General features: G+C 38.9%; 1 protein-coding gene across 3 annotated transcripts; it reads left to right on the top strand.

The window, feature by feature from the left end:
• The first annotated feature begins 142 nt into the window (after positions 1-142).
• LOC128623004 (NACHT, LRR and PYD domains-containing protein 12-like) lies at positions 143-23,141 on the top strand. Of its 3 annotated transcripts, XM_053649834.1 has the most exons (11): positions 143-848; positions 2,941-3,057; positions 5,253-5,369; positions 7,886-7,939; positions 8,086-9,852; positions 14,455-14,649; positions 18,343-18,516; positions 19,644-19,817; positions 20,320-20,493; positions 21,225-21,398; positions 22,287-23,141. In XM_053649834.1, exons 1-11 carry the CDS (start codon positions 793-795, stop codon positions 22,291-22,293), a joined length of 3,009 nt encoding a protein of 1,002 aa, XP_053505809.1. In that variant the 5' UTR covers positions 143-792; the 3' UTR covers positions 22,294-23,141. The 3 variants fall into 3 exon arrangements, with proteins under 3 accessions (XP_053505809.1, XP_053505811.1, XP_053505810.1); XM_053649836.1 differs by lacking the exons at positions 143-848; positions 2,941-3,057 and adding an exon at positions 6,213-6,303 and having other exon boundaries at positions 5,281-5,369; positions 22,287-23,140; XM_053649835.1 differs by lacking the exons at positions 143-848; positions 2,941-3,057; positions 5,253-5,369 and adding an exon at positions 5,651-6,303.
• Positions 23,142-23,977: the final 836 nt, after the last annotated feature.

Genomic DNA, 23,977 nt, shown 5'->3' with positions numbered 1-23,977 from the left:
TGTGCTTGTAGGCGTTCTTCTTCTTCACCACTTGTGGACCGACTAAAACACTCATGTGTATTTGCTGCCCCCATCAGGTCCGGAAGAATTGCAACCTCGATGCCTCCATTAGAATCGGTTCCAACGATACTGCAGAAAAACAAGTAACGTCACTTTTTAAGAAAGTTGGTACCGATCTGGTTGGATCTTCCAGCAGGATAATGATCCAAAACATACATCAAAATCAATGTAAAAATGGTTTATTGACCACAAAAATCAAGGTCCTGCCATGGCCATCCCAGTCCCCTGACCTGAACCCCATAGAAAACCTGTGGGCTGAACTGAAGAGGAGAGTCCAACAGCGTGGACCTTGAAATGTGAAGGATCTGGAGAGATTCTGTATGGAGGAACGGTCTCAGATCCCTTTCCATGTATTCTCCAACCTCATCAGGCATTATAGGAGAAGACTCAGAGCTGATATCTTGGCAAAGGGAGGTAGCACAAAGTATTGACTAAAAGGGTGCCAATAATTGTAACTGTACCTGTATGTATGCACATACACATACTGTCTGCACCGTAATAAAACCAGACAGTTCAGATATATGAATGGGGAGCTTGTGATTTTAATGCACCTGTCAAAAAGGTTTTTAGGCTCACCAGTATTAAAAATTATACAAAAAGTAAAAATTTTTGTGAAGTTTAACTGTACATTTTGTTTGTGTGTTTTGTAGGAGTGTGATCCATTCCAGCAGAAGAGATCAGACTCTTCAGGACTCAACTGTGTGTTTGTGCAAACTTTACTAATATTCAAAGATGGAGACTCCTGATCTGGACACAGATAATGTTTCCCCACCTTCAGAAAAAAAACGGTAACCTACCATGTCATTGTATTCTAGTCATAAATATTCATATTTATACCATGATCTGTCTGAATACTAGATTCTGAATGCCTGGAAGGTGTGCATTCAAACTGTTGAATTTGGGGTGGGCAATCTGACGATTTTGTATCGGGATCGATCTTGAAGATCTACTTTTCAAGCTAATTGTAGAGATTGTGACCTTTTTGTCCTCATAATAATGTTAAAACTACAACAGAATAATTGCCTACTAGATGGCTGTGCTGATTGCCTAAATTATATCACCTGTCTCTATCATGCGTCTTTCATGCGGGACGTATTTGAAAAACAGTTCAACATGAGCTAGCAGCAGGTGAATGAGGAGCTGGTGTGGAAAAAAAAAGACTCGACGTCAGTAATGTGGCAATGGTTTGGCTATGCACAGTCAGATATTTCTCAAACCAAAGTTATCTGTAAACTTTGTCGGGCAACGGTCAGCACTTCTGTAATACGACAAATCTTTTCAAATCTTTTGCCAGACATACAGTACCAAGCCTTTGTTTATTGTGTATGCTTTCCTGGTTTTTGATCCTGTTCCAATTTTCTTGCTTAGCCCAGTTTATGTTGTTTGTATGTACATCACCTGACCCATGCCTGTTTTTGAATTCTGCCTTTGTCTATTGTTTTGGATTTGCCTGCCTGCCTCTCATTAGAAGCTTTGACTGCAATTGCATCCGTCTGTGTTCGCCTTACATGACCGGCATTATATTGGTGGATCAATTATTTATTTAAATGGATTTTTTTCACTTATGATGAGTTTTTGGCCCATTACAATATCCCTGTAACACCAGGGGACTATGCAACATTTTTTTATGAAATATCTCTTGAAATGTGTATGCTGTGTAAACGTCAGATTCAACAATGGTCCCTGCCTAATATAATTTATTTAGTAAGTTATAAGTTATAAGTACTTTTTAATAGTACTTATGTTGGTAAAATATTTTTCTCCGTTCACTCCCATAACAGATCCATAAGAGTTTTATTTCAAAGAGATATTATATTTTTGCCGTATGTATATTCATATTGGAATTGTTCTACAGACAATATTGTTTGGAAGTTAAGGAAGTATCACTCAGGCTTATACACAGGATCAATCCAGTGAAACATTATTTTGTAAAACTTTAAAGATGATATTGATGCAAGTTGCTCCTTTTGTGACAGTTGTCCTTAAACTGTGGTTCATTTGTTTTGGCATTGCCCATTTGTTAGGCCTTTTTGGCAAAATGTTTGTGAATTTGTTGTGAATTTGTTGTTGATGAGTTTGTTGTGTTGTCTCTTGGAGTATCAAAGAAACAAACGCAGTCATGTTTATATGATGAATCTTATTTCTTTAGTGGCAAAATTCCATATTCACAAATGTAAATTTTCCTGCCAAAAAAACCCTGCTTTATGTCCCTTTAAAATAGAAATGGAACATTATATTGACTCAGTTCGATTTTCTATGAAGCAAAAGGCAATTCAAATTCTGAGAATTTGTATTAATATTTTTATACAGAAATGTGCTAAGCTCCTCCAGTGTACAAATGATTTTATTATATTGTTGATGTTTGTAAGTATATGTAACATCTGAACTTTGTTAACTGATTAAAAAAAAAAAAAAAAGTGGCTAAATGGGACTACAGAGGTTGTTGGGGACAATAAACATCACACTAAACAGGAAAACTCATCTACTACAGCCTTGGGTGTGTGTGTGTGTGTGTGTGTGAGAGAGAGATATATATGGTATAAGCAGAAAAATCCAGAGCTAGGAGTGTATTACACGATTTTAATGTACTCCGCTTCGTGTCAGGTGGTTCTTTGCCTCCACGGCATGCATTAAAATGATGTAATGCACACCTAGCCTAGGATTATCCCTTACCTAAATTATTTACTGAGTACATCTGAAAGGAATAACTTAAGCAAAGTTTTACTGTTAATGAAAAGCTAACAGTCACCACTTAGTATGAAATAATGTTTGATTCAGTTCATTGTAAGTAAAATTAAGTTCTCATAAAATTAACAAGTTAGATAAAAATGGTAAAGAGTGTATATAAATGACTAAAGAACTGTCTATAATGTTGTGCAGTAAACTCCAGGGAAAGAGATCAGAATCACCAGCACCCGGCTGTATCTCCATGAAGAGTGATGAGTCTATGGACACTCCTCTGAGGTTTAAAGATGGAGACTCCTCACTTCTACACAGGTAACATCTCCTCACTGTTTATGTCACAGTTTAAAGGAAATTTAATTAGATAAGCAGGATGGCAATCTAAGTACTAAGATTCAGCTGATTGAAAGTAAAATTAAGTCCACTTTAAATTAAGAATTCACACTCTACAAACCTAAACTGTGATGTACTCAAATGTTTATAGTAAAACATTTTTACAGTTAAAATATTGAGTAAATTTTAAAGCTGTGAAATCATTGAAATACACTTTATGAATTGAGTAAATGTAAACAAAAGTAAATGTAAACACTATAACTAAGTAGATCTGAATAACTATATTTATTACCATGACAAATAAAATTGAGTACATATAATTAAAGTCCTAAGTCAATGCAGTAGTAGCCCTAAGTCAAAACCCCTAATAAAAATGAGTAGATAGAATTGAAAAGCTACATAGATTTAAGGATGGGCGATATGGACTTAAAACTATGTCACAATATTTTCTGGTATTTATTGTGATAACGTTATCAGTGATGATATAAATATCGTGCCATGCACCACTGTTTTTGGCTACAAGTGACAGCTGCATGCAGTCTTCAGAGCCTCAGAAATACAAACATTGATCTAAAACAGAGGGACTCAACCTTTTGTAACTAAAGCACCAAAGCTTCCCCGAGCATGTGGCACACTTCCCCAATCATAACTTATGATTTTATAAATAAATTTTTATAAGACTATATAACGGAGTGGTATGGAACATGAATGATCAAAAATGTTTCTGAACACTAGAACTATTTTGAACAAGAGAACTAGGCTGTAATAACGTGTACTATTTTATTTGCCAGTTTCATTTTTATTGAATATTTCTGCTGAACATTTCTGCTAAACATTTCTGCTGAACATTTCTGCTGAACACGTCTACTGAACATGTCTGCCGAACATTACCTTTTCTCTTCTCTCCTCCCTTCCCTTTCCCAAATATTTAATTGAGAAGAAAAATTGAGCAACACACAGCAGTAAACATTCACAGGTTTTTTTTTTCTTTTTATACTAACAAAGGAAAACAAAATTAAAAGTACCGAAAACCCGCCCCCCCGCGGGCGGGAAGACTTTTGTCTTCAGTTGTTCCACAAAAGAAGGCATACAAGTGTGGAACAACATTAGTGTCAGTAGATGACAGGATTATTTAAATTACACCTCACACAGTAGGCTCTTTATAAAGAAATGTTACCCTTTAAAAATAGAGAACAGAGAGTTAGAGTTATAATAATCGAGTTATAGAGTTATAGTAGATAAATTGTCTCTTCACAAATAAAATTTATTTCTAAAGTAAGATAAATGGTCTGCACTTATTAAGTGCCTTTTATCCTTAGTGTTCTTACAAATTACTTTACACTGTCGCACACAAATGCATTGGCAAATGCATGCACACACACACCTTTTGTTATGTTTCCATACATCCAAGTCTGAAGAGAACCTGGTGTTAATCAGCCATCCATACAATGCAGAGAGAAGTCTGGTGTGGTGTAGGTAGGACTGGAATAGACATCTGTCCAGGCTGACCGGTTAAGGCCAGCATCTGTAAGTTCTTGATGTCTTCAACTGGAGCTGAAAACCTGCAATAAAAATAATACCAATTCAAAAACAGTCATTACAAATATTTCATATTGTTACAGAAGTATTCCCATAACTGTAACTCGATGATACCTATAAACTCCAACAAAAGTTCGGAATATTCCTTTAACATGGCAGTTTGTGAGTCCACTGACCTTGTCATGTATTTTCATAAAAGTTCAATGTAAAATAAAATTAGAAGCATTATTTTAAAGAAAAACAAATGAAAAAAAAAATTCCCAGAATTTATATATATTTTTTTCCGACAGTGGTCTAATTCTTGTTGACATGTAATAAACATAAAGGACACTAGGCTGGACACAAGTGCAGATAAGAGCTTTTACTTAAAGAGAGGCAGGCAGACAAATCCAAAACATCAGTCAATAGCGTGGTCAACAAACAGGCAATGGGTCAGGCGATTGGCAAACAGGCATAAATGAGGTAAAACCAGAATCAAGAATGAGGGCGAGAACGAAATCAAAACAATAACACTTGAACTGATAACAAACACTTGGTATACTAAAAACTCACAAAGCCACTGAATTATTTTTAGAGTGTAGTTAAAACTGTAAAGAGTGTATATAACTCACTAAAGGACTGTCTATAATGTTGTGCAGTAAACTCCAGGGAGAGAGATCAGAATCACCAGCACCCAGCTGTATCTCCATGAGGAGTGATCAGTCTATGAATATTCCTGTGCAGTGTAAAGATGAAGACTCCTCACTTCTACACAGGTAACATCTCCTCACTGTTAATGTCACTGCTAAAGTCACAGTTAAAGGGAAATTCTGGCATAAAACTAGAATTTATTATACTATATATCATAGTATGTAGTATTCTGTTTTTTTATTCCTAAAATGACAATAAAACCCTATCAGCAGGGTTTATGATATTTACTATATTAAGAAGTACATTTCACATTTTACGCGAAATTCAAGACTGGAGCCACCAAATGCTAATATTTAGGGGCAGGTGATATGACTACAATCATATTTCGCGATAACGATGTGTTTTCTCAGGTAGGTCTATCAGTAGTATTCAAGTAAGAAATACTATGGAAATTGAATAAAGCAATTAAATGTAAAATAAAATAGACTTCACTGTGTGACATATACAGTGATTCTTATCAAATTTATTCAGGTTATTCAGTCAAATGAGTGAGTTATTTTCTCTTTGTCTTTTGTTGTTTGATGAACATTAATGACACACACAGCAGCAGGTTTATTAGACTGCTGTCACTTTAAGACCTAATGTGCAAATCCAATATACTGTACTGACACACCTCCAATTTTTTTCCCAACTGTTTACATACACTTAAGACAAAACTGACTGCGTTTGAATGAATACTCAGCCAGATCTGCATTTTGACATCATGTGTGTGTATTTATTTGACCGTCCAAGCGTAATAAGCCGCTAAAAAGAGATCTCACTTCGGTACTCGCATGATGAGCTGGATTTCTGTGTGCACGTTTCAAGTGTGTGGCACAGAAAGCCCCTGGTCAAGCAGGGAGATTAATTAATTTCTTGATATCTTAATTTTATGTTATTTATTTTTTCTTTTTTTCATGTTACACCAGGGGCGTTAGCTGAACCTGTTAATCATCTGGGGTTGAACCCAGATTGTTCTCCATCTGTTACGAAACGGGACTCGTACGGAAGCAATTGCAGGTTCAAGTCTTTATTCTCAAACAAGTCCATACAGATGCAACATGGTCTAATCTGGCAGATATAAGGTCTGTACATGAAACTAGAATTGAGGCATGGAACAAGAACAGGACACGAAAACACGGCCGCTTAGCATCAAGGTAGCTAGCACAGACATGGCATACTTAAACGTATTCACCTATACCTTCATTTAATACTGCGTGGCGTGCACAGCAACACAAGGAGTTTAAATATCAAACATAATCACACTTGAGTACAGACAGCTGGAACCAATAATGACACACCCTCGAACATCAACCAATACCTGAACAGGAAGAGAACAAAACCAAAACAAAGGCACGTGTCCATAGAAAACAATCCTTATTACGTAATCTCGAGCACGCGCCCACCCTCCGGCTCCCTCTGCATGTTGCAGCCACAGTGCCATCTGCAGGGGAGATTGTGACACTATCAAATAACACTTTTTAAAACATACTTCTAAATAGCCTGTTTGCATGCATTTTTGTCTTGCATGTGAGGGATCATTGCTTAAAAAATTTGAAAATTGGACAAAAAGTTGGATTTATCATAAAATATGTCTCTACCAGACTAAAATGTCAAACTTTTTGGCAATGTAACACGAGACTAGGCTAGTTTGATGTCGCTAGCCAATGGGATGCACGACTATGCTATCACTGTATGAGTTTAGCTGCTACAGTGCCATGCAAAGTGCGTTATCTGTCCTTATGCTCTGCTCATATCATGTTCACAGGAAAATGGTTTACAACAGCCACATTTTAACAGTTTAACATGTATAACTCGACTTCAATGTCATGGACAGGGATGCCTCTAAATAAAGAGCCGCCAAGAAGTCTAGTCCCCCACGTTACTAATTTGTATTCCTGAAATACCTTTAAAATATATGTTAAACAGGCAGGAAGCTACTGAAGAAAAACAATTTTAAACATTTGATCTTTGCTGTGACCACACATTACAATGATAATTCCATATAAATCCTATAAAGATTCAACCACTTGTTTTTGAGGTAACATGCCAAGAAAGGGCAGTGTGGGGTTGGTAGAAGTAAGTGTTCCTTGTTTTTTCCTAGTAGAATGTGGCAACCCTAAAACCATCACAATCACACCATCACAGCTAGTTATCTCAGATCCTGGAATGTACCATTATCTAGTGAGCACTGCCCCCATTCCCCCACTTTTCCCATATTCCCAAACACATGCAACTACGTGGATTGGCTAACATAAATTGCCCCATGTCTGATGGACTGGCGTCACATCCAGACTGTGATATTATCTTGGCTATAGTTGGGCATTTTATACCTGTTGTGCTTTCTGGAAAGATTTATTACAAAATTGTGTATTTGTCTCTGTTTAGAAAACATTACATATTCATTCAAAGTGATTTATTACATCCTTAAGGAAATAATCTAGAATACCTAGAATTAAAACAGGGCCAGATGAGCACTGTGTTTTCTGAATGTTAATGCAATCAAAAAGAATTATTGTAGCAAAATTAAAGTAAAGGTTTAGACTACAGTGTTTAAGTGATGGAAGTTATCTTCTTTAACAGCTATAGTTTTTGTTCACAGTGTTCTACAGAGAGCAGGAGACAGAATAGAAAAGATCACCATCACAGATACAGGGTAAGATCAAAACCAGCAACATGACTGTGACACTGACACACTGGTATTATAAACCTCTCTGCTGTTATTAACTACAGAGTGATTAGAGCATAGATAATGTTTGGACCCCATATCTCACCTCATCTTCCTACTTCACCATCTCACAGGCACGACCCAGAATCTGCTGCTGTGAATGAATTCCAGAAAAAGTTGAAATTAAATCTGATGAAGAAGTTTGAGTGTTTGAATGGAGTGTTAATAAACCTGGGAAACCAAACACTCCTGAATGAGATCTACACAGAGCTCTACATCACAGAGGGAGACAGTGGAGAAGTCAATAAAGAACATGAGGTGAGACAGATCGAGGCAGCATCCAGGAGAACAAGAACAGAGGACACACCAATCAAATGCAACGACATCTTTAAGCCCTTATCTGAACAAGACAAACCCATCAGAACTGTGCTGACAAAGGGAGTCGCTGGCATCGGAAAAACAGTCTCTGTGCAGAAGTTCATTCTGGACTGGGCTGAAGGGAAAGCAAATCAGGACATCCACCTCATATTTCCACTTCCTTTCAGAGAGCTGAATCTGATGAAGGACCAGAAACTGAGTCTGATGGAGCTCCTTCATGTCTGTTTTAATGAAACAAAAGAAACAGAAATGTCCAGTTTGGAAAAGGTTCTGTTCATTTTTGACGGATTGGACGAGTGTCGTTTTCCTCTAGATTTCCAGAACACAGTGAGAGTGTGTGCTGTAACTGAATCAGCATCGGTGCATGTGCTGCTGATAAACCTGATCAAAGGGAATCTGCTTCCCTCTGCTCTCATCTGGATCACCTCTCGACCAGCAGCAGCTGATCAAATCCCCTCTGAGTGTGTCCATCGAGTCACAGAGGTACGAGGGTTCAATGACCCACAGAAGGAGGAGTACTTCAGGAAGAGAATCAGTGATCAGAGCCTGGCCAATAACATCATCACACACCTGAAGTCATTAAGAAGCCTCTACATCATGTGCCACATCCCAGTCTTCTGCTGGATTTCAGCCACTGTTCTAGAGAGAATGTTGGGTGAAGCAGAGAGTGGAGAGATCCCCAAGACTCTGACTCAAATGTACACACACTTCCTCATCATTCAGACAAACATCATAGGAGAAAAGTACTCAAAGAAGCAGAAGAGTGATGAAATGCTTCTTAAACTGGGAAAACTGGCTTTTCAGCAGCTGAAGAAAGGGAACCTGATCTTCTATGAGGAAGACCTGAGAGAGTGTGGTATTGAGGTGAGAGAAGCAGCAGTGTACTCAGGTGTGTGTACGCAGATCTTCAGAGAGGAGTTTGGGCTTCACCAGAGTAAAGTGTACTGCTTTGTTCATCTGAGCATTCAGGAGCACCTCGCAGCTCTGTATGTGCACCTGACATTCATGATGGAAAAGAGAAATGTTCTTGATCACAATCAGGTCTCTAAATGGTGGATCTCAAATGTACACAAGAGTGCTGTAGATCAGGCTTTAGAAAGTCAGACTGGACATCTGGATCTTTTCCTTCGCTTTCTTTTGGGTCTCTCACTGAAGTCCAATCAGAAACTCTTACAGGACTTAGTAACACAGACAGGAAGTAGCTCCCAGAGCATAGAGAAAACAGTTCAGTACATTAAGGAGAAGATCAGTGAAGATCTTCCTACAGAGAAATCCATCAATCTGTTCCACTGTCTGAATGAACTGGGTGATAATTCTCTAGTGGAGGAAATCCAACACTACCTGAAATCTGGAAAACAAAGTAAGCTCTCTTCTTCACAGTGGTCTGCTCTGGTGTTTGTGATACTGACATCAGCACAGGATCTGGAAGAATTTGACCTGAATAAATATATCAGTACAGATAAGATACCAGAAACTGTTCTTCTGAAGATGATGCCTGTGATTGCAGCCTCCAGAAAAGCAACGTAAGTAAAGCTGAATATAACTGTTCTACTGTTACAGTGTGAGAACGAGAGAAACTGAAAACACTTTGACAAATATCTACTTTGGGAAATTTATAAATTAGAGAATAAAAATGCATAAACAAATGAATAAGACTGAAGAGCAGGTATTAAATATGTGAAAGCCAGCTAATTTCATTTGAGGAAAAAACAGAAGTCTTGATGTTATGACTTAGTATCTTGAAATAATTAAAAAGGTTTCTTGATATTATGATTTATTATTACCACAGTAATGCTGGTTTTATGTTGGATATTTGGAAATCTTGTGTTTTTATTTACATAAACCTTAGCAATATCACTCTCACATCTAGAATCTTTAATTTTATCTTTGTAGTTTGAAGATTTTTTTCTTCACATTTTTCTACAAAATTTCTGTTATACATGAAGTGGAATTACACAGACACATGGTATATAAAACTATGTTTATTGCTGTAATACAAAATTACAGAGAAACACACATAAGTATCCTACCGGTAACAAGGCACAGGTGAGAATCATCACACATTAACTGCCAGTTTCCCCGCCCCCTCTCTGTCCGCATCTGACGCTCAACCACGCCCCCACTGCCACAGTAGTGTTCTGTTGTACAGGACTGTATCACTTACTCTATATATTTTAGCAGAATTCATGTTTTGGTGTCATTTTCCATTTTTCACCCGGACACTACAATACCCAGAATGCAGTACACCAATATGTAATTCAACCACTGGGAATCCCTACTGTGATCAACCAATATTATATATATTTACACCTGTGCAGCAGCGCTTCAAATCAGAGGATTATAAAGAGATTTGAAAGTGGGTTTCTGGGTCTTCCACTGGAGAAGATGATAAAGAAAACTGAGATTCTGTCTGTATTTAGTAAAAAACAGAGAGCAGAGAATTTCCATGCCCAGAACAAAAGTAAATTAACTGAAATAGGAGAGCTTGTTAATATATGTTAGCAAGTAGGGTAACCCTACTTGACTTACCCATGTAACTACTAGTAATATGGCTAGTAACGTCACTAATGCAAAGGTAAATAATCATGTAACATTGCTAGCTAACATTATGGTCGCTGTTTGTGTTGTTGCTACCTTCAGTTATTTGGCACAGTATACTTGTGAAAGATCTACAGCTGAATGAATAGAAATCTATATCCTCAAGGAGTGAACTCTCTAAACAAGTCAATTAGAAGAAAGAACGAAAGAAATTAAGTAGTAAAAATTGTACCTGCATCACGTTTATCAAAAAGCTTTTAATTGTCACATACATTGATCAGCCATAATATTAAAACCACCCGCCTAACATTGGGTAGGTCTCCCTTCTTCCAGCAAAACAGCTCTGACCCTTTGAAGCATGGACTCCACAAGACCTCTGAAGGTGTGCTGGGGTATCTGGCACCAAGACGTTAGTAGCAGGTACTTTAAGGGGATTTTCAGACCTATAGATCTGTGCTTTGTTCCAAAACGGGGACTTAAATTGTTACAGTGTTGTATTTTGTCCTTGGCTCAGCTAGCTTTCACAAGGCAACTGTACCAAAATGTGTTTATACAAGTCACACATGAGTAAACTGTCCTCTCATTGGTCAGATTGCACCTGTTTTTGTTCTGGGTTTCCGCTCATAACGGTCATCCATCAAGATGCCAGCTCCACAAGCTTATTATAGCTTTCTTTTTAGCTGTAGTTATTATAATCTATCAATTGAGTGATTAAAGCCCATCTCCTTGAGACTCTCGCTAAACACCTTGTAAACCTCTGTGTTTTTATGTGTTTTTTGAAAGTTTTTCAGAAACATGTTTGTTAGTCCAAATTTCATTGAGGCATTTAACCCGTCTTTGGTCCAAATTAAAGATTCAGACTGCGAGCCATTAGCAAAACAAACGCTTTTTACATAACATAGTTCCCATCATGCATTGTTATATAGGATGGTTCACTGGTTTGTTGGTTCGAATTCAGTGTGTGAAATTAGCACCTGCAAAATGAGGGTGAATTGTCTGCAGAGAATTTCATTAATATTATTTTACTTTAAACGCACTAAGGCCATAAGCTAAACTAAGCTAATTGTCACTTGCACTTTTTCTGCAGATAGGTGGCAGCAATGGCAAAGAGCACACACTGCTTCTTCTTCATCATACAGGATATGATGCATATATACACTGGTGTATTTTATATACAAACACTCTCCTTACAGAATATTTTATTTTAGTGGCAAGGAAACTGGTTTGTTGTCAAAAGTGGAATGCTAGTTGCACCACATATGTTGCTATGGCAACCAGTAGTAGGAACGACAACAAGTACAGCGACAACAAGTACAGCGACTGGCAATTAGCAGCAATAAAATCACTGTAAATGTGAACGCACCTTCACTCAATCTCATTTTTACGGGCAGCAACTGAAAGCACAAAGATACTTTGACTAATTACACGCAGGTGAAAATTACCAGCCACTTTTGCAGGTGGATGGCAAAATTAATTTCAGACCCTGGTCAGACTCCTTTCTCACAACAATGTTTAGGTAGGTGGTACGTGTCAAAATAATATCCACATGAATGCCGGGACCAAAGGTTTTTCAGGAGAACATTGCCCAGAGTATCACACTGCCTTCACCTGCTTGCTTTCTTCCCACAGTGCACCTTGGTGCCATCTCCAGGTAAGTGATGCACACGCACACGGCCTTCCACTTGATGTAAAAGAAAACCTGATTCATCAGACCAGGTCCAGTTCTGATTCTCACATGTTCATTGTAGGTGATTTCAGCGGTGGACAGGGGTCACCATGGGGACTCTGACTGGTCTGCAGCTACACAGCCCCATACACAGCAAGCTGTGATACACTGTGTGTTCTGACTCCTTTCTGTCACAACCAGCATTACGTTTTTCAGCAATTTGTGCTATGGTAGCTCGTCTGTGGGATCGGACCCGATGGGCTAGCCTTCACTCTTCACATGCATCAGTGAGCCTTGGGCGCCCATGACCCTGTTGCCGGTTCACCAGTTCTCATTCCTTGGACCACTTTTGGTAGGTACTGAACATTTCATACTGGGAACACCCCAAAAGACCTGGAGATGCTTTAACCCAGTCATCTGGCCATCACAATTTGACCCTTGTCAAAATCACTCAGATCCTTACACTTGTCCATTTTTCCTGCTTCCAACTCATCAACTTCGAGAACTGACTGCTCACCTGCTGCCTAATATATCCCACCCCTTGACAGGTGCCATTATGACGAAATAATCAATGTTATTCACTTCACCTGTCACTAATTTTAAAGGTATGACTGATTGGTGAACATTACAGCACAGTGAAATTAATTTCTTCATATATCCCAGCTTGTTAGGAAGTTGGGGTCAGAGTGCAGGGTCAGCCATGATACAGAGCCCCTGGAGCAGAGAGGGTTAAGGGTCTTGCTCAAGTGCCCTACAGTGGCAGCTGGCAGCTTGGTGCTAACAGTAACAGTGCCCTAAAATATTTCCTAATAGCACCTGAAAATGATTCTTGTGTCACCGGCTTTCATAACAACTCCCAGAATTCCACACCGCAACCAAACACCTACACTGAACTCCATTTCCCAGCAGCACAAGGAACTACAAACTCCACCACGTGATCAGTCACATGACCCACTTCCCAGATCATGTTCACCTGATTACTAACTCAGCATTGAGAGTGCCCCTGTTACTAGTTAGACTAAGAGCCTTTCTTTTATGGCGATTTTTTTCAGTTTATTGTATTCAGGAAAACTCAGTACATCAGATAAAAATGTATTAAATACGAGCAACATGCCATATCCTCTTCATGGGAAGTCTGAGGTAAAAGGAACTAAGTGATTCACTCTGCTCTTTAGCCGCTCGGACATGATCATCACCTGCCGCCTGCTCCACAGTAAACTGTACGGTTTGAGTTGTATTCATTGTCAGGGACAGGACTGTATCCCATCTCACACCTGTACCTCCACAGACTCTTGTGTTTCACTGGGAATTTGTGTTGAAAGTCATTTTCTAAGAATTGCCTGAATGAGTTTCCATAACCAGGGCAGCAATGACGTTGACATGCAAGCTCACACTTCACATGTATATTCTCTTCCTGCTATTTCTTGTGAAATTGGTTTCATTTTATTCACTATTATGTTTCTCACCACTGTGGAGACTTAGTGTATGTATGAAACGATGTGTACGAGAATACGGGACAAATCACATCCTGTATTAACTTAATAATTTTATTTTTAAATACAGGACAATCCCATATTATACAGGATTAGTGTAAACCCTACTCTAGATACTAGCTAGTTAACTGTAGTTATCTATTAACTTTATCCATTTTAATTACATCAACAAGTGTAAGCAATAATAATATAATGACATTTTTTTACTGGTTTTGGGTCTGTTTCTTTTTTTGTGTGTATTTGCCTAATTTAGTACCTAGCGTATAGGAAGAAACAGCCCTGGTGATTTAAACCTTTAAGCATATTGTCTAACTGGTGTTTGTACTTTTAGCATTTATGAAAATGAGAAGGTTCAGTGAGAGCTTTGAGGACTTGTTTGATAATTTGCACTGGTGTTAGTTCATTACGTATTATTTTATTTCCTTCAGTATCAGGTGTGATTCACTTGGAGTGAGAAGTTGGTCAGCTCTGGTCTCAGCACTCAGCTCAGAAACCTCCAATCTGAGAGAACTGCATCTGACTGTGAAAACACTGGATCTGTATGGGGTTAAACTAGGAGACTCAGGAGTGAAGAGTCTCTGTGCTGTACTGGAGAATCCTCACTGTAAAGTGGAGACACTGAGGTAAGATCATCTCTCTGAAAGTCACAATAACTCACTAAAAGCAGCAGTTGTATACAGTGTTGTTTTTCACCTGAAATGTCCTGTAACAGTACAACATGCAGAACAAATAGATTAATCATTAAGTGATGATAATTTCTCTCCAGAATAATTCATGCTTTAAATAAATAAATAAATGTACTTACAGTTAGATACATGTGCATTAAAAATAGAGATAAACAGAGATCCTTCTACAAAACCTGACTCATTACTTTTAAAGCCAGCAATACTTTAAGAAGCTGCATTGAGTGACGTTGCTCAGTAACATTTCTGCGTGGTGTGTATCCGTGTAACAGACTAGTTCAATAAAGAGTTTAGCTTCTCTGAAACAGACTCCACACCGTGTCTTTTCCCCCTGACTCTCGTACACTGTAATCAGAGGATATAATAAGATGAAATGTGTTTCAGTTTGTGTTAACACTGGAGCACGCTGTCAGAATGGAGATTGGACTCATCTGAGAGATGAAGAACAGAACTGCAATTGGTTGAGGAGTGCATGGGGCAACGCCAAAACAAAGTCATTTTAACTGTGATAAAAACAAAATGATGTCTTTGTCTGTACACGTCATCTTTAATCACAGGAATTAGAGTAGGCCTGGTTTCCTTTTTTCACTCAAAATCTGAAGACTTTCTGAGTGAATTTATTTAATAATAATCTGATGGGGCAGTGGTCCATTCTGACTATTTCTTCTGTTAAAATCATCAGTTGAATAAAATTATTTTAAATATCACCACAACCAAATAATAATCCGACAGTTATAATGGTTCTTCTAATAGATTTAAAAGAATACTTAACTGAAACAGTTTGGGTGATTTATTGGTTTCTTCTGAAACAATATTTTGTCCTAATATCAGTGGTTAGATATTCCCACAGCAGTACAAACATCTCTCATTTTATCAGCCTATTTTCTGTATCCAGTTTCATGTTGTGATTTTCTGTTAGGTGTGTGTGTGTGTGTGTGTGTGTGTGTGTGTGTGCATGCATGTGCGCTACATAAACAAGTGCAAATGAAGAAACCTCTTGAGTGATAGACTTTCAGCACATTGGCCAAAGTTTTTTTGAGCGACTGCTGGCTTTTGAGTTTTATTTTCAAAGCTGTGCCCACCCTGTTTTACCCAGGCCCACCCTCTATTCAATTTCTGGCCTCGCCACTGAACAGTGGTAATGTTTTGGTCAGAAAGGTAAGAAATTTTTTGTAAATAATATAATTAGCTGTGTTTGATAGTAAGCGAGCTAACGTTACGCTAACTGCTATGTGTAAATACATACAGAACAATAATTTAGTACACCATAATGATTAAAGAAATGATTTTATAAAAGTGGGACTATACCTCTACAGACACACAATGGTTGGTGACAGCTGAATTTGTGACTTTGAATACCTGTGTGAATGCGGTGCCAAAAGAGTGATGTCATCTCAGTGAATCAAATCTTTTCTAAACATTCATTTACTGGCCCTTTCTGTAAATTACATCATTACACCAGTACGTGTGAAAAGTGATCGTCTTTTTGGGTGTTGTGACAAGTTGAATCATTTACTCAACTGCTTTGTTAAAACACTGAGACAACACACGGCCCGCTTTGCTTTGCCAAATTAGGGCTGGACGTCATGGTGCACATGTGGCCGAGGTCACATCTGTACACTTTTCAACCCATTGCTCTGCTCCCGCAAGTTCTAGCGAGAGTTCGCCAAGACAGTCTACGTCTGCTGCTAGTAGCACCTTATTGGCCAGCTCGAATATGGTTCTCAGAGATAATATCCCTGCTAGATTGCACTCCTTGGGAGATTCCCATTTGCAGGGATCCACTGTAGACCCAGTGAACTGCGCAATAGCTACAGTCCTGGAGTTCTTACAAGAACGTTTCTCAGCGGGGTGGGCTCCTTCTACAATCAGGGTTTACGTGGCCGCCATTTTGGCCAGCCATGCCCCTGTTGATGGAGCCTCTGTGGGGCAACATTCTCTAACTTCGAGGGATATGCATGGTGTCAGGCGGCTGCGGCCCATCTGCAGGCCGCGCATACCTTCCTGGGACCTTTCTGTGGTCCTGGAAGGTCTGTCAGGTGCCCCATTTGAGCCCTTAGAGTCAGCCTCTGAGAAGCTTCTGACTCTAAAGGTAGCTCTTCTGCTGGCCCTGACATCTCTCAAGCGAGTAGGAGATCTACAAGCTCTTTCTGTTGCCTCTTCCTGCCTTGACTTTGCCCCTGGATTACCATGGCCTTCCTGTATCCTATGCCGGATTATATTCCTAAAGTGCCCACATCAGCTGCCCACCCTGTGGTGCTGCAGGCTTTCTGCCCTCCTCCATTCACCACAGTGGAACAAGAGATAATGCACCTGCTGTGTCCAGTAAGGGCTCTCTGTACTTACGTCCACCGCTCCGGCCAGTGGCGTAAGTCAGAGCAGCTGCTGGTCTTCTTTGGCAGCGACAGGAAAAGTGATGCTGTGTCAAAGCAGCGCATCTCTAATTGAATAGTGGAAGTAATCTCTATTGCTTATGAGGCACGCGGTCTCGCTGTATCTCTGGGCATAAGGGCTCATTCCACTAGGGCGGTCGCCTCAGCGAAGGCTTTGTCCAAAGTGGTATCCATACAGGATGTGTGTGCTGCAGCAGGGTGGTCTACGCCACACACATTCATTCGTTATTACAGCCTGGATATTCATTCCACCCCGGGCTCGAGTGTCTTGCAGTGACCCTCGGGCTTGTGTCTTTTTGAACAGGCCGTACCCTCGGTGTGACGGAGTGGGTATTCTCGTTTCCATAGTGTTAAGCTAAACGCAACGTCGAAGTTTCCATTGAAAGGGAACGTCTGGGTTACGCATGTAACCCTGTTCCCTGAGAAGGTTACGAGACGTTGCGTAGCTTTGTCATAACAGGGCAGGCCTGTGAATTGCGTCTCTGCTTCAGATAATAGAGGCTGATGGCGCGGTTCACAGGTGCCATGTTTATATCACGCGACGTGCTTAATTGTCACATCCCCTGATCATGGCAAGTCTATAAATAGGCATGATTTTACACAAGTTTCAGATGCTGGTCGCGCATGAGAGGCGCTCCCATATTGTTATGCTAAACACAACGTCTTGTTTCCTTCTAAGGGAACAGGGTAACCCAGATGTTTTTCCTGCTCAAACCAGATTTTACCATTTTTTTTTTATTTAATTTTGTCAACTATATAACCTGCAGATTTTTTTTCATTTACAGGAAATAAGAAGTCGTCCTGCAGGATAGATAAGGTTCTTGGGAACTTTATTTTATTTCTGCAGGAGGTGAGCAGCAGTCCTTCAGGAATGATAAAATCCTGCAGGAGTTTTCCCTTGTGCAGCAATTGTGCTGGAAATTCCTGCATGTTTCTATTGTACTGCTCCATCCTAAACCCTATAGGAAAATCCTGCACAGTTTGTCAATGTGTCCTGCAGGATTTCATCATTCCAGGATTCCAGCAAACATCCTGCAGAAAAATGAAAATCCTGCAGGATTCCTGTAGAGTTTTTTTAAGGGAGCCACTGAACAGTGGTAATGTTTTGGTCAGTGATAATTATATCTTGTGATTGGTCGAGAGATCAGAAAGTCCAACATGAAAGACACATCATCATCATAGCAAGTAAACCAAGATAAAAATCTGTTGATGAAGAGTGTGTCATTGTGTCTCTCTACAGGTTGCGTGATTGTGGGGTCTCAGATGAAGGCTGTGCTGCTCTGACTTCAGCTCTGAGATCAAACCCCTCACACCTGAGAGATCTGGATCTGTCCTTTAATAATGTAGGAGACTCAGGAGTGAAGAGTCTCTCTGTTGTACTGGAGAATCCTCTCTGTAAACTGGAGATACTGAGGTAAGATCATCTCTCTGAGAGTCACATGACCTGCTCCTCAGTAAAACACATTCTCTAATAGTGAGACTGAAGCAGAAGTTTTAGGTTCATCATCAATGTCCTGAGGAGGAAGATTATTTATTTTCACTGGACACTGATGATTTGTCACAGAGTCTGTGGGTCAGATGTACGTATGTGAGAAGCTGCAGCACAAAACGTGACTTGATGCAACTGCAATGTGTCTGAAATTACTGTGAAATTTACTAAAACATTGTAACTAATCACACAAACTGCACCTGGGACACAAACTAAATGCACTGTGTGTGAACTGCAGGGTTTAAAAGCAGCAGTGAAATAGAAATTATCTCAAAAATAGTGTTTGGAAACTAAAATCAGAAGTTAATGCCATAGGACTGAAAAAGTGAACAGTTAAATAAATCAAATTAGATTTTTAAATAAAAACGAAAAAGTGAGGTAAAGGCACTTAAAAAAATTTCAATCTACAGCAACAGTCCTTTTGTTGATGTTTTTATTGTTCTTAAAGCTGAAATAGTGTTTATTCTGTCAGTGAATGTTTGTTCAGTACGTCTCTGTCTAGTTGCTATGAACAGGATTGCCAGACCTGTGTTCCAGAAGCAGCTCAATAGACAATCAGTATTAAAACCATGCAGTTTTACTCAATAGTTCTTTCATTAAGATCCTACAATGGTCTCGTATTACTCCACATTTTGTGATAAATAAAGAATGTCTATGAGGAAACCCACTGACTCAAATACATTCATATAGTAACACAGAGCTGAAGTTGAGAACAGGATCAATAGGTGTGTGTATGAGAGGAGATCACAGTGCATGTTCACTACTGTATGTTTTAATATACAGATATCATTAAAATAATGTATGTAAAAATGTCCAAACTCCAATCCACAGCCAAAGAAATCAATCCACGCTGGTGAGTCAAAAGTAGCTCAATTCCTCATTAAAACCGGGGACCTGGCAACCGCTTCAACAACACACATGGTGTTAATTTACACCTGGTTTCGAGAGGAGGACAAAATAACATGTAAAACTGATGACGGCTAATCTCACAATCTTTATTAAATTGAGCAGAATATATAACAGTTACAGTGTGTCATTGTGTCTCTCTACAGGTTGCATGGTTGTGGTGTATCAGATGAAGGCTGTGCTGCTCTGACTTCAGCTCTGAGATCAAACCCCTCACACCTGAGAGACCTGAATCTGTCCTATAATAATGTAGGAGACTCAGGAGTGAAGAGTCTCTCTGCTGTACTGGAGAATCCTCTCTGTAAACTGGAGACACTGAGGTAAGATCAACTCTCTGAGAGTCACATGACCTGCTCCTCAGTAAGACACATTCTCTAATAGTGAGACTGAAGCAGAAGTTTTAGGTTCATCATCAATGACCCGAGGAGGAAGATTATTTATTTTTATTTAACAATAAATTATCAGCGAGTAATCTGGTAATCTGGTTAATCCTCTTCAGAATTAATGTTTTATACTTTTATAATTTATCCATTGTATCTTTTAATTCATGACAGTGTTTGTTTTTCATGATGATTCAGACTTTTACTTCCTTCATTCTGTAATAATATAAATATATAGAGAGATATTAGATGACAGGAACTTAATATAACACTCGGTATGATCATTTTAATTACACTGTTAATTATAATAAACAGGTGATATTAAATCCTCATGTCATTCTGAATAATAAAATCATTTTACAAACATATCATCTTTAAAATAATTCTTAAACGAAGAGAAAAAATCTGTTGATGAAGAGTGTGTCATTGTGTCTCTGTACAGGTTGTGTGATTGTGGTGTCTCAGATGAAGGCTGTGCTGCTCTGACTTCAGCTCTGAGATCAAACCCCTCACACCTGAGAGAACTGAATCTGTCCTATAATAATGTAGGAGACTCAGGAGTGAAGAGTCTCTCTGCTGTACTGGAGAATCCTCTCTGTAAACTGGAGACACTATGGTAAGATCATATTTTAAATCATTAATAATAAAACATGTTCTAATCTTCTGATTACGGACAGTCTGATCTTCTCAAGAAAGATCTGTTCATGTGAACGCTGATTTAAAAAGAGATTTTAAAAATATTTATCGGTTTCTTCTGAAACAATATTTTGTCCAACGTCTTAACCATTGATCTACCACTTGTTTAAGCAGCGTGTTTTTCCCGCTCAGAGCAGATCTACTATTTAATTATTTTTGTAGACTACATAACCTGCAGATTTTTTTCAATTAAATGAAATAAGAAGTCGTCCTGCAGGATAGATGAAGTACTTGGGAACTTTATTTTATTTCTGCAGGAGGTGAGCAGCAGTCCTTCAGGAATTATAAAATCCTGCAGGAGTTTTCGCTTGTGCAACGAGTGTGCTGGAAATTCCTGCATGTTTCTATTGTACTGCTCCATCCTAAACCCTATAGGAAAATCCTGCACAGTTTGTCAATGTGTCCTGCAGGATTTCATCATTCCAGGATTCCAGCAAACATCCTGCACAGAAATGAAAATCCTGCAGGATTCCTGTAGAGTTTTTTAAGGGAGCCACTGAACAGTGATAATGTTTTGGTCAGTGATAATTATATCTTGTGATTGGTCAAGAGAGAGCAGAAAGTCCAACATGAAAGACGTAACATCATCATAGCAAGTAAACCAAGATAAAAATCTGTTGATGAAGAGTGTGTCATTGTGTCTCTGTACAGGTTGTATAATTGTGGTGTATCAGATGAAGGCTGTGCTGCTCTGACTTCAGCTCTGAGATCAAACCCCTCACACCTGAGAGACCTGAATCTGTCCTATAATAATGTAGCAGACTCAGGAGTGAAGAGTCTCTCTGCTCTTAAGTATGATAAACATTGCAAACTACAGACACTGTGGTGAGTCATGACCTTTTTAGATAAATTGTGGAAAAAAAAAAAAAATTTAACCTTGCATGTACATTTATCTTTAGTTCCAATAAATATCAGATTACCAGGTTAGGAAATAAAACCAGTTTTAGAAATGTCACTATATTCTATTTAATCAAATTTTTTCTAACAATTGGCTTTATTGCTGTTTTGTGTTCAGTAAAGTGTGTTGATTTAAAATTCATGTGAAGGTAGAAGACAGGGAGTCAGACAGAGTCTACAAAATATCACAAACGAGTGCATGAGAGTGATTGTAAATGAACACCTGGTCTCCTTGTGACAGCCTGATATCTCTGACTTCATACTGCTGCTTTTGTCTGAACAAGATGATCTCTGCTTTTCCCTGTTTCTGATAAGCAGCACACTTTCTTCTCAACTCTCATTAAAGCTCATTAAAATTATCATCATTTATTCCACAGATATTTGATTTAAGCAGCCACTTTACTCACTCTGACACTTCTTCCAGCACCCTACCTCCACACCGTGTCTTCTGTCTTTCCTGTAACATTCACCTCGGCTTCTTCTTAACGTCTGCACTTAAATATAAACGTAGAACAAGAGCTAAATGACACAGTAGTGTTCATTATTTAAAAAACTCCAAAGCCTGTGATTGGATAAGAGCAGTGATGTGATGGGTAGATATCTGCTCATTTTCCTGTTAGAACTTGTGGAAGTTCTCATTTGTTCTCGCTAAATGTTATAACACAGATGTTAGTAAGAATGAAGAAATGTAGAATGATTAATTATAAACAGGAGATGATGATGTTTCTCTTGGAGCAGAGATGATTACATGTTGATTCTGAAGTACCACAGTCCAGTTTGTGGTTATTAATTCACATGTTTTTCTTTTATATTCAGGATTTGATGAACAACTGTGGATAGGAACAGTGGACAGGAAATGTCCAAATGTCCAGAAAATGGACAGGAACAGTTTCAAGACATTGGTGGAATTCTGACTTGACAGGATTGGCATCTGAGGAGTTTATCTGAGTTGTTTATCTGTGGAAGCCTGTAGGAGACTCCCTACAGGTCACATTCATCACTTTGTCCTTTGGTTAATTAATGTAGCAGTGCTGTCTTACTAAATATCAACACTCTTGGAACACTGCTTATCCAATCAAATTAATGGACCAGAACTAACTATTGTATAATATAGTTTTAATGGTTTATGTGATTTTTTCTGTGTTTATGTGAATAATATTTGTTTAGTAATTTTAATATGTTTTAATATCTTTACAAATTGACGTGGCAAACAATTTTTTCAGCCTAAGTCAAAAAACTTCAGAGACAGAGCGTTAGTAGATGTCAAAAGTAATTAAACTTTATTGAAACAATAAAGTGAGACAGTCTGCAGAAAGTCTAAATTATACGAACACACACAGCCCTTTTTATACCTTTCTCCACAGTGTACTCATCTTAGGTGTGGTTTTGCCTTTTCTCATTAAAAACAGACTTTCTTCGCCACAATGAATTATTCATGTCTATGTAATCTTAAATTTGTGTAGCATGTGCAGTTAGTTATTTTTCTTGAAAAGGTTTTATGAGGACAAGATTTCTTTTAAAAAAAGGTTTCATTCAGACAGTCTTTGTTTTTTTTTCTCTCTGACCAACACTCCCTACTTATGTCTCAATGAGTTTCTGTCTGTTTTTATCTGCTGTCCTAGCTGATATCTACCTCCCTTCCTGAGGCCCTCTCCTAACTCCTTAATTGGTATTGGGCCTCAAGTTTATTTACTTACAAAAGACATTTCAGCAAATATTTAATGCCGGTTTATTGCTGTGCAGAAAAGTGCAGGCTGATACAGAAGAACAATTATTGCACAGTGTTACGCCAGCGCCGGCATATGGCGCTGCGGCACGGCGTCTAAATGGACACGTGACTTTGTGTTGGTTTGTTCGCGTCCTGCTTAGACATTGACCTACGTTTGAGTAAGTCTTTGATTTGCCCCAGGTGTCCATGCTTTAGTTTGATTATGTTGACTATTTAAACCCCTCGGTGACTGCCCACTTCGTGCAGTATTATATGTTGTAACGTTCAGCGAGTATAGCTATAGCACCGTGTGTGAATGCAGTAGCTAATGCGTGTAGCATGCTAGCGGTCTCATGTCTCTGTTCTGTTCTCGAGTGATGCCTAAACTATAGTCCCATGTTTACTCCAGTTGATCTTATTCAGTATAGACCGCGTTCCCTGTGTTTGTTTATTTGTTTGATTGTTTATTACAAAAGACAGCGCTCCTGCGCCTACTTGCTGATTACACAGCCCCGTGTGTATCGTTACATACAGTAAGACACAGAATTCATCTAACTCGATATACACTTAGGATATTAGGAGTGCGGACGAGGACGCCGGGTGGTGAGATCGCATACGGCGGTGGACGACTGCACGGGGAAAAAAAACCCCACACACCTCCTGGGAAACCCCGACACGCCCTCGGGAGCGTCGCAACGCCAGTCACACCCCCCACAAAACCCCCTCACACTCACTCACACACGCCTCCTCACAGCAGACAGCACCCACATAGAGAAATAAAACCCTAACCACTGGATCA

The sequence above is a fragment of the Ictalurus furcatus genome, chromosome 19 (genome assembly GCF_023375685.1).
Source record: "Ictalurus furcatus strain D&B chromosome 19, Billie_1.0, whole genome shotgun sequence".
Taxonomy (NCBI): domain Eukaryota; kingdom Metazoa; phylum Chordata; class Actinopteri; order Siluriformes; family Ictaluridae; genus Ictalurus; species Ictalurus furcatus.
The sequence above is the reverse complement of the archived record's forward strand: the minus strand, read 5'-3'. Positions and strand labels throughout refer to the sequence as shown.

Coding starts and splice junctions, on each gene's coding strand:
- LOC128623004 (XM_053649834.1), top strand. CDS start 793: ATGGAGACTCCTGATCTGGACACAGATAATGTTTCCCCACCTTCAGAA. Junction 849..2,940: donor CCACCTTCAGAAAAAAAACG/GTAACCTACCAT, acceptor AATGTTGTGCAG/TAAACTCCAGGGAAAGAGAT. Junction 5,370..7,885: donor GACTCCTCACTTCTACACAG/GTAACATCTCCT, acceptor TTTTGTTCACAG/TGTTCTACAGAGAGCAGGAG.